General features: G+C 39.8%; 2 protein-coding genes across 2 annotated transcripts; one reads left to right on the forward strand and one right to left on the reverse strand.

Annotated features, from left to right (window-relative positions):
- The first annotated feature begins 2,078 nt into the window (after positions 1 to 2,078).
- Positions 2,079 to 3,050, forward strand: LOC131881401 (O-methyltransferase MdmC-like). The gene has a single exon (XM_059228246.1). It carries the CDS (start codon positions 2,197 to 2,199, stop codon positions 2,968 to 2,970), a length of 774 nt encoding a protein of 257 aa, XP_059084229.1. The 5' UTR covers positions 2,079 to 2,196; the 3' UTR covers positions 2,971 to 3,050.
- LOC131881398 (adhesion G-protein coupled receptor G6-like) lies at positions 3,001 to 5,321 on the reverse strand. The gene is made up of 4 exons (XM_059228243.1): positions 5,170 to 5,321; positions 4,787 to 5,050; positions 4,222 to 4,478; positions 3,001 to 4,140 (listed from the first exon to the last, which is right to left on the reverse strand). The coding sequence occupies exons 2-4, from the start codon at positions 5,006 to 5,008 to the stop codon at positions 3,174 to 3,176; spliced, it is 1,446 nt and encodes a 481-aa protein (XP_059084226.1). The 5' UTR covers positions 5,009 to 5,050; positions 5,170 to 5,321; the 3' UTR covers positions 3,001 to 3,173.
- Positions 5,322 to 16,515: the final 11,194 nt, after the last annotated feature.

Raw genomic sequence — 16,515 nt, forward strand, 5'->3', positions numbered from 1 at the left:
AGACACTTGAGAATATTGACTTCGTGATCGGAGTGAAGGGTTCTGTTTGAGTGGGGCTCCTATATGATGGGGGTTCTTAAGGATCTTTGCTATCGTAAGATAAAGTCTAGTGTATACATTGGGTCGTATTATACCCTTGAGAACAAATGTTGACCCTCCTTGGGTTTTTAGTCGAGACGAGGTACGTTGATGGAGTGCTTGAAGTACCCAATGCCACGACTACGAGAACTGTTGAATAAAAGTGCAATAAATGGTTGCTCAGTACTACATTAGAGGCAAAGGGTTCAAAGGGGTCTACTCGGTGTGTACATTGTTTTGGTCGTAATTGGTGTGTCTATCAGCTCAAACCCAAAAAGTTGTCAACAGAAAAGGTAGATTTGTGCCAATCCGATCAAGCTGAAATTCAACACTTCATTGTGATAATTTCAAAGGAAAGGTATAGATTACCAAATGCCCATCGACATAAATGTACTCTCAAGAAATGAAAAAGGCCAGGAAAGAGGGCTTTTCTAAATGTGGAACGAAACTATGAAAGTATTGCCCCATTTTCGCTAATTTTAAAACAGCGCCACTGACTTGGAGAAATTGACGACTCAAATCTCTCTCCAAGTCACTTTTTAAAGGCAAGAAAAACAAATCTACTGGGCGCGAGGCATACGGAGTTGCACTTTCAAAGACTTTGAAGTTGTTGGCCAATTCCGACCTTGCATTGCAAAAGTGATTAAAACGCAAATGGAAGTTAAACTGAATAGATTGTATGATGTCCCTACCAATCTATCCAAATCCCGCGTTTCAATGCGGTTGGTTGACTATCTTATAGTCTGGATCAATCCTTAGATTTTTATTGAAAGTGTAACGCTGCTTACCTCGCACCCTATGTGCCTACTCTTTTGGGAATTTTTTTCTTTTTCTTTTTAAACTCATTTGTTTAACTTAGTTTGTAATTCCAAGCTCATTATGTTTTATCTTGTGATAGTATTTAGCGCAAACTGAGCCCTCTAGAGCATATGCAAGTGACACTTTTATAACAGGTTCTCCTACCAGTAAACAGATAGATGACCCTGCTTGTACAAACAAAACAATCAGGATTAGAGGCACATTTCCCGACTTGTGGTGCTGGAAATTAAGATTAGCTTTCAACAACAGGATTTGAACCCACAATATTTGACAAAAATATTCTTACCCTGGTCGCTCACCTCGGTCGCTCTGCCTCATTGACTACTCAACTACAAAAATAAGCTCTCTAACAATATTTTTTATGTATGAAGCGCTCAGTAAAAAAATATCTGTTGAATGTTGAACCATTTTGAGAAAATATTCATCAGAGAAATCCAAGGATTAAATTGCAGTAACAGAGCGAAGTATATCTAAATATGTCTCATCTCATCATAACTTTGCCACACCGTATCAAATCAATTTCTGGTGACGTAATGATGATAAAAACATTGTGTTTTGGCATTGAGAGGAAATGTAAGACGGTCACCAAAAACCATAGCGATTTGATCACTTTGAAGAGCAAAAAATCTACCCTCTCACATTTCCTCTTTCCTCTCGACACCGAAATGCAATGTTTTTCCTCTCCCTATTGATAAGTGTTTTGTAGCTTTGCTCAATTCCAGCATGTTTTAATAGGGGGCGTTTAATCCTTGATGTTTCCCAACGGATAGGTTCCTCAGTTCACGCACTCGATGCTAACAATTTGGCTAGGGGTGCTTACAAATTTCACCTGCATTATTAGCTTGGTGATTTTCATCCTTAAGCTATGATGGTATTTTCCTTAGTTTGTGAGGATCGGCACTAGTCATGATGATTTCCCTGTCATCCCAATGGGTTGTCCATTCGTGACTTCTAAAAGGGTTCGCACCCGCTTTTGTAAGGCAACTTCCTGAGCAGTGATGATAATTGATGTTTTTTAAAACTTAGCTCAAACTGGATCATTTTGCCTTTCTTCCACTTGTCCATAGAAATTGATATTTCTATTATTTATGCGTTTTAGGTCTGAAACAATTAACTTCAATGCCCACCACTGTCGGTTAGTACGTTTGCTTCTCACATGGTGGATCGATGAATAGCTAGCAGCTTCCTCTTAGACAAGAGGCTTGTTTCGTAATTGCCCATGTGGGACAATTCACTTGGAGCGAAAGTACGTGATCATTTCGGTTCTTAGTGAGCTCCAGTCTGTACAGCTGATTCCCCATGTCCTCCACGACTTTGAGTTACTCCGAATGGATCAAGGAGGTCCAAACATCCCGCAACTCGGAATGGAAATTCAATGTGACTTTCTCTAAGGCTAAGGATGTGCCCTCTCCCCCTCTATTCGAGCACGTGTCGTTGTTCCACGAAGGAGCGGAACAATATGCCATGGATATGACTTCGGTCCCGTCTAAGAATGTGCAAGAAATTGCTCAAAAGACGATGGAACAAGGCCTATTCGCTCCGTGTATGGTGGGGACACTGGAGAGTCAATTCTTAAAGATGCAAGTTAGCCTAGCCAAGGCCAGGACTTGCTTGGATGTGGGAACCTTCACTGGGATGAGTGCCATGGCTATGGCCGAAGGCACTTCAGACAACGGACACGTGGTTACGCTGGAGTTTGATGATAAAATTGCCGATGTGGCCGAGGCTTCTTTTAAGACTTCTCCGGTGGGACACAAGATCCAATTGGTTCGCGGCTCTGCGCTCAGTTCAATGGAGAAAATGTTGGCCAACGGTGACACGTTTGACGTCATTTTTTTGGATGCTGATAAGGAAAATTACATCAATTACTACAATCTGGCTATGAGTGGTTTGTTGTCGGAGAATGGCTTTATTTTGGCGGACAATTCTCTGTGTTCCTTATTGTATGACTCCGATGATGCTCGTAGCCAAAAGCTTCACGAATTTAACCAGCACGTTAAGAACGACGAACGCGTGGAGCAAATTGTTTTGACAATGCGAGAAGGGGTGACCATCATCAAACCTTTAAAATAAGTCCTTCAAATCAACGCTTCAAATGAATAGTCCTTTCTAGTCAATTTTCATCTTTTCAAATAAATGGATAAACTGGTTGAGTCTCCTCTGCTCATTTTGCAGAAGCATGTTGGTCATACGTCCGGTTGTGGGCTCATACTTTTTACCGGGATAGCATTTGTTTTTCTTTGTAGCCTCTCTTCTCGTACCACTCTTCTACACTACTATTCTTTCTTGAAAATCAGATTGTATCCTTTGGTCAACTTTTCCCGGACCTGCTCGTTTCCGGTGGAATGGAAAAAGAAAATGCATCCACCCAAGACTCCGTTAATAATGGTGAAAGTTCCGTACATGGCCACGTTTTGCTCATATTCCGCGATTACGCCCACGATGTAGCTCACAAACACCAAGGGCATAATGATCAGGTTTGTGCGTTGCATGATCTTCGCTGAAACCAATTGTTGTTGATCCATGCCCGGCAATCGTCTGTATTCGGCAGCTCCGGCCGCCTCAATCATGGTGAAGGTGAGTATGACGAGGATCACAATTGGAATGATTTGAGTCATCATAAGTCCCGTATTCATCCGTAGCCAGCAATGGTATTCTCCACCGTAGTCGCCGACATGGAACCCGAGAGACAACAATATCACTCCCAAAGCCACACCCCATCCAATGAAGAAATTCTGACCGCGTGAGAAAAGCCCTGACTTTTTGACCACGAAAGCCACCAAGGAATAGGTGTGTAGGGATTCTAAGAACATGAACATGAAGCAGGCCGTGAAGAAGAAGTGTAGCAAGATCGATATCACTTTGCAAATGTCCGGGTAATCATGCAGGGGAGGAATCAGCAACATGATATGCGCCAGAATTAGCGCGATCTCCATGTTCATCTGAATGACTCGACCATCGTCATATATCCTGAGACTGGCGAATAGGAACAAGGTGATGCCCGTGAAGATGATTAGAAGCGTTGATGCAGTTCGGGTCACAGCAGTCGTGGCAGTTTTCACTGCAGCTGGTAGGGTCGGATTCGGTCGTGGAGTGGGAGTGGTGGGAGGAGGAACGATACACGCGTCATCTTTGTCGTTCATGATTCGGCCCAGTTGGCAAACGCAATCCACTTTAGGATCATCATTGTCAGAGATATCCACGCAATTAGCAAATTCCATGCAATTATACCCTTCGCAAGGGCTGAAATTCGAAAAAGAGGTGAAGTAGAATGAAACAAGGTTAATGCTGTATCTCAGTTGTTTTTATAAGAGACACTTTTACCTGGGACAAACAGCTCGGTCATTAACCCACGTGTTGCATTCCTCGATATGCTCAAAAGCTTGGTTCTTTAATCCCAAAGCCTTACAGTCCGTGAGGTTTCCCTCGGCCTCTGCCGCACACAAAGTGTACCGCCGCCGATTGCCACGCCCACATTTAGCGGAACAACCTGACCACGGTGACCATTGCATGTTGCACGGTTGAACATTGCACGGGATTTGCTCTTCCGCCGTTCCAACACATGGCTTCGGTCTCAAGCCCTAAAATTGTTCCAATCGATTTTCGATATACCTTTCTAAACTCTGCCCAAGTGGCAATCAACTTTGAGTCTTAAAAGTATTGGCACTTGAAAGTCAAGAGACCTTGCCAGACTCGATAGGTGAGGTTGAGATCAGAACAATTTCTGTTGAGATCGTCAAAGAATCTTGTATCAAAGAATCACCGAAATTGAAAACACTCGCTAAGCGTGCTCAAGTTGTCTCAGCTTGCTTTGATAGTTCGGAAAGTCGATTTCACTCGGAGATTGAATAAAGACTGTGCCAGAAACTGTAATGGTATGCATTTTTACCTGTGGTCTTGGATTAGTGCAGGATCGAATTCGTCTCTGAGTTCCCCCTCCACAAGTGACTGGCATCATCTGTCCTTGCACGTTGGCTCTCATGCATGGTGTGGTTATAGTCGACCATGGCGACCACTGACCATCGATATTTATGGGCCTTTGTTGCCCTAGGACCGCAAAAAGGCTGGTAAAGGCTACAAGCACTCTAAACATCAATGAGTATCGTTTCATCGTGGTGATGTCCAGGGGTAAATATTGGGTTAGGTTATTTCCCTACAAGCGACGAGAGACAAATTGGCTTAATCACTCACTATTGGAATTCCCAACGACAAACTCGAAGGACAAACTATCTGGAAGGAGCATCAGCACGGAAAAATCAATTCTCTTCTTACTTTTATTTGCCAAAGAGTATCTCCATTGTGGTTTCACAACGCTCTCAACCTGATGTTCCTCTATCCGTTCCCACTGTGTTCCAAACCCCATTCGAGTGAGTGTCTACACACGGTTGAAACCAGCTTCTAAGGTGACCAATCCAAGTTGCGTAGCAACCATGTTTATAAATCAATGTCATGGTGCCAACCAAGGTCCTGAAGTGTTCTCAGCTTGGTCAGTACGAAAGCGGCCTTAACTTTCCTTCTCAGTCTGTTCCTTGATCTTCCTTTAGCTAAACCTACAATACTGCCAAGCAGAAAAGCCTTCATTCCTGTGCACGATTGAGGCGAGAAAATGCAATCGAGATCACTTTTTTTTTATCACTTCATTTAGACCCTGAAAGCCTACTATTGGGTGATTTTTTTTAATTTGAAAAAACCCACTCCCTCTTGATAACATTTCGACTGACATGGATGTTGTCCAACTAAAAGAAAAGTGTCTTTGTTGTAGAACTAGAATGACCAGCGGGTCTCGTTTGAGTAGCCCAGGGACACATTTTATGTCAAAAAAGTTTTATTAGCTGCATTTCCTAAGCACGCGATGTAGTACCCCTCGGGACCCAACTCATCAGACCATGGGCTCACAACAGCAAAAAAGGCGTTTTGTCAAAAGGCTGAAGGAAAATGCCTAAAATTTTGACTGGTTGAACTGTATCAAATGCTTATGGCATAAAATGATGATAAAAAACAACAACATGATTTGGTTGCAAATCATGTTCTTACGATATGATGGAGTTTTGAAATATTTTAGTACCCTGTTTATGACCGAAACCAGTTGGAAATTGTGTCAAAATAGTAAAAAAAAAAAAAAAAGATGATAGTTTCAGATATTGTAATTTTGGTAGGAGAAAACTGAAGAAAAATTGCTTTTTCTTTGTTGGTAAGAGCATTTTGCAATCCGGATCTTAATCTAATGGAATATTTTGTTTGGAATATATGGAATCTAATAAGAGCGATGTGTCCATTCAACAAAATCTTGCTTGATTGCATCCATGAAGGAAAACAGGGCTAACATACCAAGGGCCTTTTTGATCGATGTCCGCTCCTCGTTCAGGTCTTGCGTACGGTTATTTATTGACGCGAAAGAGGGTTACATTAAATATTATATAATCATATACAGGGCTTGAACCGTTACCGAAGAAAGAAACGCATTAGCGTTACTGTTACTTTTTAGAACACGTAATGCGTTACCAGTACCGTTACCCGTTACTTTTGCAGAAAAAGAGGACCTATAACTGCGAAAAAGCTTATTTTTTAATGTTTATTAATATGACGTGAAACAAATGACTCGTCCGATTATTTATTTGATCCCGTCAGTGGCAGGTACGTCATTGCAGTTGAGAAGGAATTAAAAAAAATCGCTCGTTAAGGAGAAGCAGTAAGTATCGATAACGGGAAGGCTAAAAAAACCGTTCCTTCATCGTTACTTTTCAGAAAATTAACGTGTTGCCGGTAGCGTTACTCAAAAAGTAACGCCGTTACTTCAAGCCCTGATAATATACATATGACATTGCCAAAAAGAGACTTTGTCTCCGAAGGCGGGATTCGAACCCACGCCCTCTGGGAAACCATGTTTTGCTTCTATTCGGACATTTAGGCCGTCGGTACCAGCAAACAAACTTGCCTGTCAATGCCAGTGATGCAAAATTGGCGTTTCAAACTGGTTTTAAGGAAGCTGACCTTTCCTCGTATGCCAATGTGAAAGAAGGGTCAGCCTCTCAAAAACGTGTTTGAAGCCCCAAAATTGCATCACTGACACTGGTACCAGCAAACAAACGAACCTGCCAGAGCTTGCCTAAACCTCCCCATAGGATACATTATACTATTGCCGGACACCTTTTCCAGAGATCCAATCTCCTGCGTGCAGATATTCCTCTCTAATGTGGTTAAGCTATTTGTGACAACATCTTTCAAGATCTTGAGTAACTATGATACCCTTTCTAGCAAAATTGGCAAATATGTTTTTCGGTAAGTGCCTGGTTGTTAAAAGTTCATCGATTTGCCAGATTATTCTGTATTAACAAGGTACTTCCCCAATTAGTTTGAACCTTACAATAATCGAATCTAAGAAGTCAGCAGTCAGTATTAAATCACTGGGTCAAAAGTTACGCCCACTCAAATCACAATACATAATGTACAGAATGAAGTCTTTTATTCTGTGCTGTGCTGAATTATGTCGTGAGCTTTGAGCTTTGAGATTGATAACTTTGAATTAGTAATTACATTGAGCTAAAGATTGAAATACAAGGTCGTAATGACCTGGGGGCATTCTCATTTCTAGAAAAATGCAATGGGTTTGTTTAATTTCGAAATGCCAGTTCTCGACCCTAGTATCTCTCGTCATATTCCTGTGGCTCATGCCAAAATTCTCAAGCTCAATACGTTTGTTCTCTTGTTGCCTCATCTCTATGAATTTAGGAAGCGAACAAAATGAGAGAAATGTTACTGCTAATCTTTTTATCCCCGTCAGTTTGAGCAAAACCGTCAAAGTTGAAAGAAATAGGAGTCAATCTGAATAATCAGAAATATCGGCAGAATTAAATTAGAAGCTCTCTTATAACATGACATTTACTTATGCATGATCAAACGAAAACACATTTTTTGTCTTTAAAATAAACCAAAATGTTTTGGATCATGCATCAAAAGCCAGTAGATGTGCGCGATTTTCAATGAAGACAGTTCAGTCAGATTAGGTATTTATCTAAAATAGAAATGTTCAAGCACGAGCAGAAAGATTAGCCTGGTCTGCTGCTGAGTTAGAAATGGTGAAAGTGTGGTATATTTTCGGCACTCCTCTCTGAAATAAGGATAGTTTGTTCGAGTTTTTGCAAAAGTTTCGTTTTACATTCGCATTGTAGGTACGTAAAAGGCCATGACCGAGATTGGGGATTGCTAAACAAAGGGGAATTGCTTTAATATTCGTAGATCAGTCTCATTTTTTATTTTTACTCTTCTTCTCGCTTGTTCTTGGAATTTCTCATCCATACGGAAATGTATGCATTTGCATGAATAACAGTAATATGAACTCCTTTTTTTGGCCATATTTGACAAGCTAACATTGGAAAACTGAATTCTAACGAGGACACAAATTTTCATCGGATCGCTTTGAACCTCAGTGCTATTGTACGTAGGACCGCTTAAGAATTTGCTCAATTATTTTATGGGACAAGTGGTTGTGGCACAAGACTAGTTCTTTCAATTCCTATTTTGAATTTTTAAAGCAATCATTTTTACGTATTGGCTCAAACAGGTGATCCACTGCCAAGGAAATAGATGTTGACCTTAGGTCGGCGCTGCGAATACTCCACCAAGGGACGTTTACTAGTATTTTTGGAACAACACGGTTCAAGAAGAATGACCCTTAAGGAGTATATAGAAGCTAAGTGAAGTACAAACCATGCATCTAGGTTATGTTTAGACTAAAAGTCAGATCGCAACACAAAAACTGTGCCATCAAAATCTGATTAATAGTTTTCATTACTGTGAAGTAGAAAAATATATTTGAAAACAAAATTAAACCTACTTTGGTCGTTTTTTGTAATAACGTTTTCTGAAATACTGGGAACATGCCATATCTAACACATTTATCCTTTGAATCAACAAGCTCTTAAAGTTTGAAAAAGCCATTGATGTATCAATACTTAAACAGCACATTTTGGCATGCAAAAAAAGGAAATCAGATTTGCCATGAGATGTAATCCATTTCCTTACGAAGAGTCCAACCCACTTATGTGCAAAGGAGTACTATTAGCCGAAAAAATATTTTCAGGCCCTTTTAAGGGCTCTTACTGAAAGTCCACCATCCCTTTTGATTTCAGTTAACAAGGTCAAAAAAGGATAGGCGGGTTTTGAAGCAAGAAAAAGCACGAAAGCGACATATTCTATGAGTATGTGATTTAATAGGGAACCTTTTGCCCGTTTGGTAAAAATCGAGCCTCGCTCTTCAAATGCAGGACATTTTTGCGGACTTTCTTTACGCTACTGGGATTGGAATCCCAGCAGTTCATGACGAAAAATTTATTCATTTTACTTAACTTTTATTTTCATATATTATATGATCGATCATCGAATTACAGTTGGCGGATCTGGCTAGCCCTAGAATATAGGTTTGATCAGGAATCTTAGTCAAAAACTTGTCCAAGTCTGACTTGAAAGATGCAACCGGATCAACAAGGCCTACTCGTACATACTCCCTACGAATATTTGAGGGCAGCAAATTGAACAATGAAGGAGTCCGAGAAAAAAAAGAGAAGTGAACTTCATTGTTCGAACTAGCCTGGATTCTCGAGGACTTGAAGGTGCTCTCAAAACGCACGTTAAACCTCTACGTTCACTGCAATGGACCCCAAAATTTCGAGAGGGGGGAAACCAGAGTGAGTAGTTACAATATCTAGTCCTAGAATCGGTTATTCAAGTGAGGTCATAGGGGGGCTTAATTGGTCATCCTGATCCCTGTTTTGATTCATATGTCGTGTACTTTTGTTCGCAAGGATTTCTTCAGGAACGCAGCAAGGTTCAGATTATATTTCAACTTAAAAGTAGGCTTGAACCTGAGTGCTCATTTTGGATCTGAATGCGTAGGAACAACGTTCATTGCCTTCATAGAACTCATTAATCACCATGAATGTAGCCAATTCGTTATAACTTGGAAAATGACAAAGCTGGAAAGTTTGTGAGTGCTTGTGGTCTCAAATCTTGAAAGTAACTCTAGCTGTAATCAATTTGGCGACCAATTCAACTGAGAAAATGCAAATGTGATGGCACATTCAGTGCTCGCTAAAACGTGTAGAAACATACACGAGATTACGACTTGTTTTTGTTTCTATTACCTTTTTCGTCATGGCCTCAAAATGGCCTAGTTCGTCGTGGGGCTGTAAGAAAGTCCAGTTCTAAAATGGTGGCTGGACACAATTGGGAAGAAGAAAACTTGCCAAAGCAAGAACTATAATCTCATATAGGGCACGTTTTGAAATTAGGAGACCATAAGAAACAAGGTTCTATATGAAGGCTTATTCAAGTGGAATTCAAAAAAGCAAATGCTATACTTAAATACGCTCTTTTGAACATTAAAGACACTACTATGTCTAAATATTCTTGTATCTAGTGCCTTTAGGCTTATTGCCATAAAGTTGATATAAAAAAGGTTGTCCGCTTTCTTTCTTACATTATTTTCAAGCGATCAAGTTTGAGCAATGATTTGGACATTTTCAAACCAATTTTGAGAAATAGCTTTCCAATTAGAATGACATAGGCTAACTTTGAGTCCAAGATTTGACTTAGGGCTTTCACAATCCACATTTCTAGAACTCCTTAGCCGTCCTCCCTTGCCCGTCCTCCATGCCCGTTCTCCTCCTTAATTGTCCTCCATGCCAGTCCTCCTTGCCCTTGCCCTTGATGGGCGTAATCAGTTATACCAGCCTTAAAAATAATCTATACCATGATTTCTGCACCTATCGCATGAATGTGACATTCAGGCATCCTGAGCACCTTCTTCCTGTATAGAGAAGTCGAAATTTTACCCCCAAAAATCTTTAAAAAAGTTTTTCTCTCTCACACCGGCCGTTCTATTGAGATCAGGAGCGACAAAATGTGCAATTGCTCTCAACAAGAGACGACACTGACCTTTGTTACAATGAAGCAAAGTTGGATCGCTGATAATTACTTTTGATGCTTCTAAGGTATAGGCGAAGGACAAAAAATGTGCACAACCAGACAACTTTTAAGCTCTCTTCTTGAGTCTTGTTTGCTGAATTACCCATGACTTCACCCTTTCAAGTGGTCTTAAGTGCTTCCCTAATGTTAAAATGGAAAGCAGATCTTTCTGTCTCTGTTTTTAATCAGTCATCTTTTCATTTTGCCCCATCAACGGCTGCAAGTCATACATAGGCAGTGTTTTTTAAATCTGTTATTAAATTTGTGTTCGAGTTTATAACGAAGAACATTTTGAGTCTTACAAATGTAATATTCATCTCCTTGAGTGTGCTCATCATAAAAAAGGCGACATTTTGCAATCCATTTCAAGGTTTCATATAATGGGGCACTGCTCTGAATTTTGCTCGAAACCGTGTCTTCAAGGTCTAGATCGCTTGTCAAACGAACACTGGATGCAGTCACTTGACTATTTCTTTTTTTTCAGTCAACGCGGTGGGGTTTGCGTCTAGTTTCAGTAATGTAAAGAATGACCGAATTGCCATCTTTCTAAAGATGTTTTCTATTCCTCTGGTAATCCACGTCCATGCCTAAAGTTCATTTCTCGATATATGATTTGGCTACATATAAACCCCCTAGTTTTGGGTTGGCATTGTTAAAGCTAAAATATTCATGGAAATGTTACTTGACATTAGTGATGGGAAATACTTTTCCGACGATATCGACCAGAATTTTTCGTATTAGAATTCGAGACTCACGCTGGTTTGGCAAATTACTCATAGATAGAATTATTATATGCATAGACACATGGATAACTAAGAGAAAGAAAAGAAATAGTGCCCGTCTCCCCGAGGCGAGAGAAATGCTATCTACTCAATATATGTTCCTTTATTTGCATAAAGTTTAGAAAATGTAGGTTGGAAAATAGCCGATATGGTCGAGGCACCATTGGCGAGATCTTCTTTTCATGCTTTCGAGTTTGAAGAGAATAGTGAGGCCTTGTTCAAGCTTCTCTTCAAACGAAAGGGCAATAGGTGGCAAATAAGTTTAAGGTGTTGACCAAGTTGGAATTCGAACTACAATAGACCTCATTCAAAAAGAGTAACAGAATTAGAAAAAACAGTTTACTTTTGTGATATCTAGTTTCAAGGTATCGTTTTTTTACTTAATACAATTCAAAGCAAGTAACAGGTAATGTTAAAAGTTAAAAGCAGTTAAACGCTGGTGAAAAACTACTTTCTGATCATTATTGACTTGAAGAGATGATTCCTTTGAATTTTAGTTTCACGTGTATTTAGGGATCATGAACACTAATCACTATCTATCTACGACAAGGTCAGTGAAAATTACTTTTAACATGTACGTAATTGATTACAATAACTGCTTTAAAATTATACTTCAATTACTTTCAACTTTCAATTTCTTTGGAAAAGTATTTCCCATCAATAATGCCAAGTAATATTTATGTGAATGTTTTAGCTTTGATCCTGGAGCAGGATTTAAGTCAGACTTGGACATGTTTTTGACTAAAATTCCCAATCAACCACGAGAGTAAACCAGATCAGCCAACTCTAATTCGTTGGTCGATCAAATATTATATTTAAATAAAAGTTAAGTAAAATGAATAAATTTCTCGTCTTGAACTGCTGGGATTCCAATCCCAGTAGCGGTAAGGAAGTGAAGTCCGCAACTATTTTGGGCATTCCTCATTGCTTAAATTCAATGGCTTTCAATGCAGAATATGTTTATTGGTTTGTTTTTCTTTCACGGGCTTTTCTAACCGCTACAGGGTATGTAATCCCCAGTACTATTAAAATGAAAGGTTATTATTCGTCTATTTATTACCTTTCAATCTTTATATGATATTTGGTTTAACAACGAATCTGAGTTGGCAGACCGAGCTAGTCTTTGAATGTAGGGTTTATTTGGAATGCTATGTAAAAATTTGTCCAATTCTGACTTGAAAGAAGGGTGAAGCAAATTCAAGATGTGGCTGAACAAACGAATTCTTTGGGAATTGGAATTAATTCATAACCGGGGCATTTTGGGGCTGAAAACGATGAAATTTGGACCACTTGATCCTATGAACTTAAATAACGGTGTAAGAGATGAAATTATAATTTATAATCAAGTGCTAACTAAGTGTGCTCCCAATTTTCATTGAATAACTTTTTGAAAATTTAGATTTTCATAAGGTTTTAAGAATGAAAGTTTTTTGTGGGCTAGAATTCTATAAAAAAAGCAATAAAATCGAAGCTGTTCCCTATGATTTTTTGAAGAAGAAAACTGCCAAGATGTCCTTGGGAATTTCCCTGGAAACTTGATAGGGCTTTTTGAAGACCGTGCTGAGGCACCACAGTGTTTTTTTTTGGACTTCTTTACCGTTTCTGGAAATGGAATTCCCGGCAGTTCGAGACGAAAAACTTTTACTTAGTGTTATATCTATCAAACAACGAATTACATTTGCTGGATCTATTTGGATATAGGGTTGATCTGGAATGCTATCTAAAAATTGGTCCAAGTCTGACTTGAAAGATGCTACCCGATCAACAAGGCCTACGTGTCCCCTACGAATATTAGAGGGAAGCAAATTAAACAATGAAGGAGCCCGAGAAAGAAGAGAAGTGGACTCATTTTTTTCTAGTCTGGATTCATGAGGGATTGAAAGTGATCTCAAATGGACATTAAGCTTCGGCAATTGATCCTAAAACACGGATTGGGACAAAGTTCACGGATGCTTTTGAAGATGTACAGTATCGTACCTTTCGTACCTTCTTTGCTCACTGTTCAGTCCCAACCTTTCTAGCCTTTCCCAATCAAAGAGCTTACCTCATACCGTCATTGTTCCTGGTAAAACAATTTTAGAACTACCCGACCTTTGGCCAACCTGCTGAAGTATATGGAGCAAAATGGACGATGCATGTTCAAGATGTGGCTGAACAATCGACTTGTACATAAATCTTTCATAGATGAAACCCACTCAATATCTTTACCTCCATTATCTATTTGAAGAGTATTCAAAGGAGTTGCCCCGAAGGTCATGAGCGGAATTTCATTCCGTTCAAGGCCATATTACTCTCAGTAACCCAAGAGTAGATTCTTTCTACGTCCTTTACTTACGTCCTAATCTTGGCCATTCTTACCAGAAACTTACTTTGTATCGTCAGAATTAGAAGAGAGACTGGCAGAAATACTAAACTTTTGAAGCGGGGCAAAGAATATTGTAAAAAGGAGGGGTCCTAAGATGGAACCCTGGAGAACACCTGACTTGACATCATATGTGTCACTAAGGGATCCCTCGACCTTAACAATTTGCTTCCTATCATGAATGAAGTTATTCTTATCCAATTGAGAACCTTGCCTTGGATCCCAATGTCATGAAATCTATTCCGCAAAAGACCATGATCTACTTCATCAAAGGCCGTGGCAAAATCAAGATGGACAACATCAACTGACTCATCTCTCTCTAGTTCCTCAAAAACAGGTTCTATATCTTCAATCAGTTGGGTGACAGTGCTAAAATGCTCTCGGAACCCGTGCTGGCTAGGAGGAAGGACATCATGGACTTCAAGAAACTCTACAAATTTGAACTTCATGATCTTCTCAAACACCTTCGCAATATTCGAAGTGAGAGAAATCTGCCTATGGTTACTGGAGAGCGACATATTTCCTCATTTAAAAAAACCGGAACAACATGAGCTAGCTTCAGAGAGAGTGGAAACTTGCCGTGGTCCAAGATGCAAATCATCAAATACGAGAAAACTGGAGTAAGAACCAATGAGCATATCATCAAATACTGAGATGTCACACCATCAGGACCAGGAGAGCTCGAAAGCCTCAAGTCACTGATGGCTGCTAAAGCATCTTTCTCTGTAACGTTAAGATCATCTAATTTCACAATTTGTCTAACGTCATTAATCTCAACAAACTCGTGGTTAGAACAATGAGCTGATGCTTCTAAACTCAGTGGGATAGAAAAACCCCTCGAAAACTGATCTCCCAGCATGTTAGCTATAGCCTCTACATCTCTAATGGCTTCCCCAGCAACCTCAAGGGGCCCGTCACATGACTATAACCGACTTACCCTCTTTCGTTGTTTTTATGGAAACATGCCGAATATCTTTGACCCCTCTTGTTATTTTACTCTGTATCAGAACACTAACGCAGCCAAAAATCCCACACGTTGAAATTGTATAAAAAGAGAGTTGAAGGTAATTTCTCATACTAGGTGTAAACCACAAGTTTATGAGCCTTTCGATAACTCTTCAGCACCCTGATTTTGGCCATTTTTTGGTATGTGAAATTTAGACAAACATCACAACCAACCTGCACGGGGCATTTACTGAGTTTGTCATTCATTTCTATTTGCCGGCTTGTTAAAGCAAACAGTACTCTGTTTTTAAGCCAAAACACCAGTACAGTTACAGAACTACACAAAAAATGACACTTTTGAGCAGGTATTGTACAGGTTTTTTAGTTGTACTTAAATGTGTCGATAAAACTGCGCTTCACAGCGGAATTCTGGGGTCAAGTTTTACGGCTTGGACTTGGAACGTGCTCTAACTTTCTATGATCTGTGAGAGACTTTGTCGCTTCATCAGAAGAATCGCTCCAATGTCCAATGTCCAAACCGAGAGAATGTCAAGGAACAGAAGAGCAAGTTGGCTCCTTTGATTGGGATCAAATTTGTCAGTCAACTGCTTAGAAACAAAATTCAATTCGAAAAATAGAAAACAAACGTATAAAAGCTGATGTGTGCTAGTCAGCTTTTACGATGAATATCAACTAGTTGATCATTTTTGTGACTAATTTCTAAGGCGAACAATTGTGACCAGGGTGACCTCGATCAAGGCCAAAGAATTTTTCTTTGTAGTTTTCTACAATAATCATTTGGAAACACTAAATGCTGGGTCGACGACGTTTCGAAAACTTTGATTGAAGTAGCCTTTGAAGTGTCTATGGGTGTGGATCACAAATTTGTCACATAAATATGCTGAAAACGGTGTCCTCTAAATGCACCACAAGGGCGTCCACACAAGAGGGGTCTGTGAGATTTGAATCGCACGTGACTAAGTCGAACTAATGTGATAATTTGTGTCGTGTAGCCGCACCATAAGTCAATAAAGAGCTTTTGAAGGTAGGCAGAGGTAGTCCAGAGCTAGTATCATATGCCTATTTATAGAAGTCAACTCTTCAGTCCCATCATAAATATGCCTCGCCCATCTGGGCTCCAATGAGTTCAGCAGGCTAGTAAAAGGGCACACACGTCCAAAGATGTTGTGCTAGGAACATTGTAGGAATAGGTGTCTTGGAGTGACTAGAGAAGTTGGGATTGTGCAGTATTCAGAGAAGATACGAAAGGTCTCTAATAAGGTAGCATTAATGAGCTTTGTCGTACCCAGTTTTTTTCAATTGTAAACACAGGCTTTGCATGTGTTTTGATAGCACTTTCAAGCCCTCAAGATTCCAGGGTAGTTCGAACAATGAAGTCCACATCTCTTCTTCCTCGGGCTCCTTCATTGTTTGATTTGCCTCCTTCTAGAATTCGGAGGGAATACGTAGGCCATATGGATCCGGTAGGTAGTATTTAAGTTAGACTTGGAGAAGTGTTTGACCAAAATTCCTAAGTAACCCCACATTCAAGGAATAGCAAGATCC

The sequence above is a fragment of the Tigriopus californicus genome, chromosome 5 (genome assembly GCF_007210705.1).
Source record: "Tigriopus californicus strain San Diego chromosome 5, Tcal_SD_v2.1, whole genome shotgun sequence".
Classification (NCBI taxonomy): domain Eukaryota; kingdom Metazoa; phylum Arthropoda; class Copepoda; order Harpacticoida; family Harpacticidae; genus Tigriopus; species Tigriopus californicus.

Coding starts and splice junctions, on each gene's coding strand:
- LOC131881401 (XM_059228246.1), top strand. CDS start 2,197: ATGTCCTCCACGACTTTGAGTTACTCCGAATGGATCAAGGAGGTCCAA.
- LOC131881398 (XM_059228243.1), bottom strand. CDS start 5,008: ATGAAACGATACTCATTGATGTTTAGAGTGCTTGTAGCCTTTACCAGC. Junction 4,479..4,786: donor GCACTAATCCAAGACCACAG/GTAAAAATGCAT, acceptor GAACAATTTTAG/GGCTTGAGACCGAAGCCATG. Junction 4,141..4,221: donor GACCGAGCTGTTTGTCCCAG/GTAAAAGTGTCT, acceptor TTCGAATTTCAG/CCCTTGCGAAGGGTATAATT.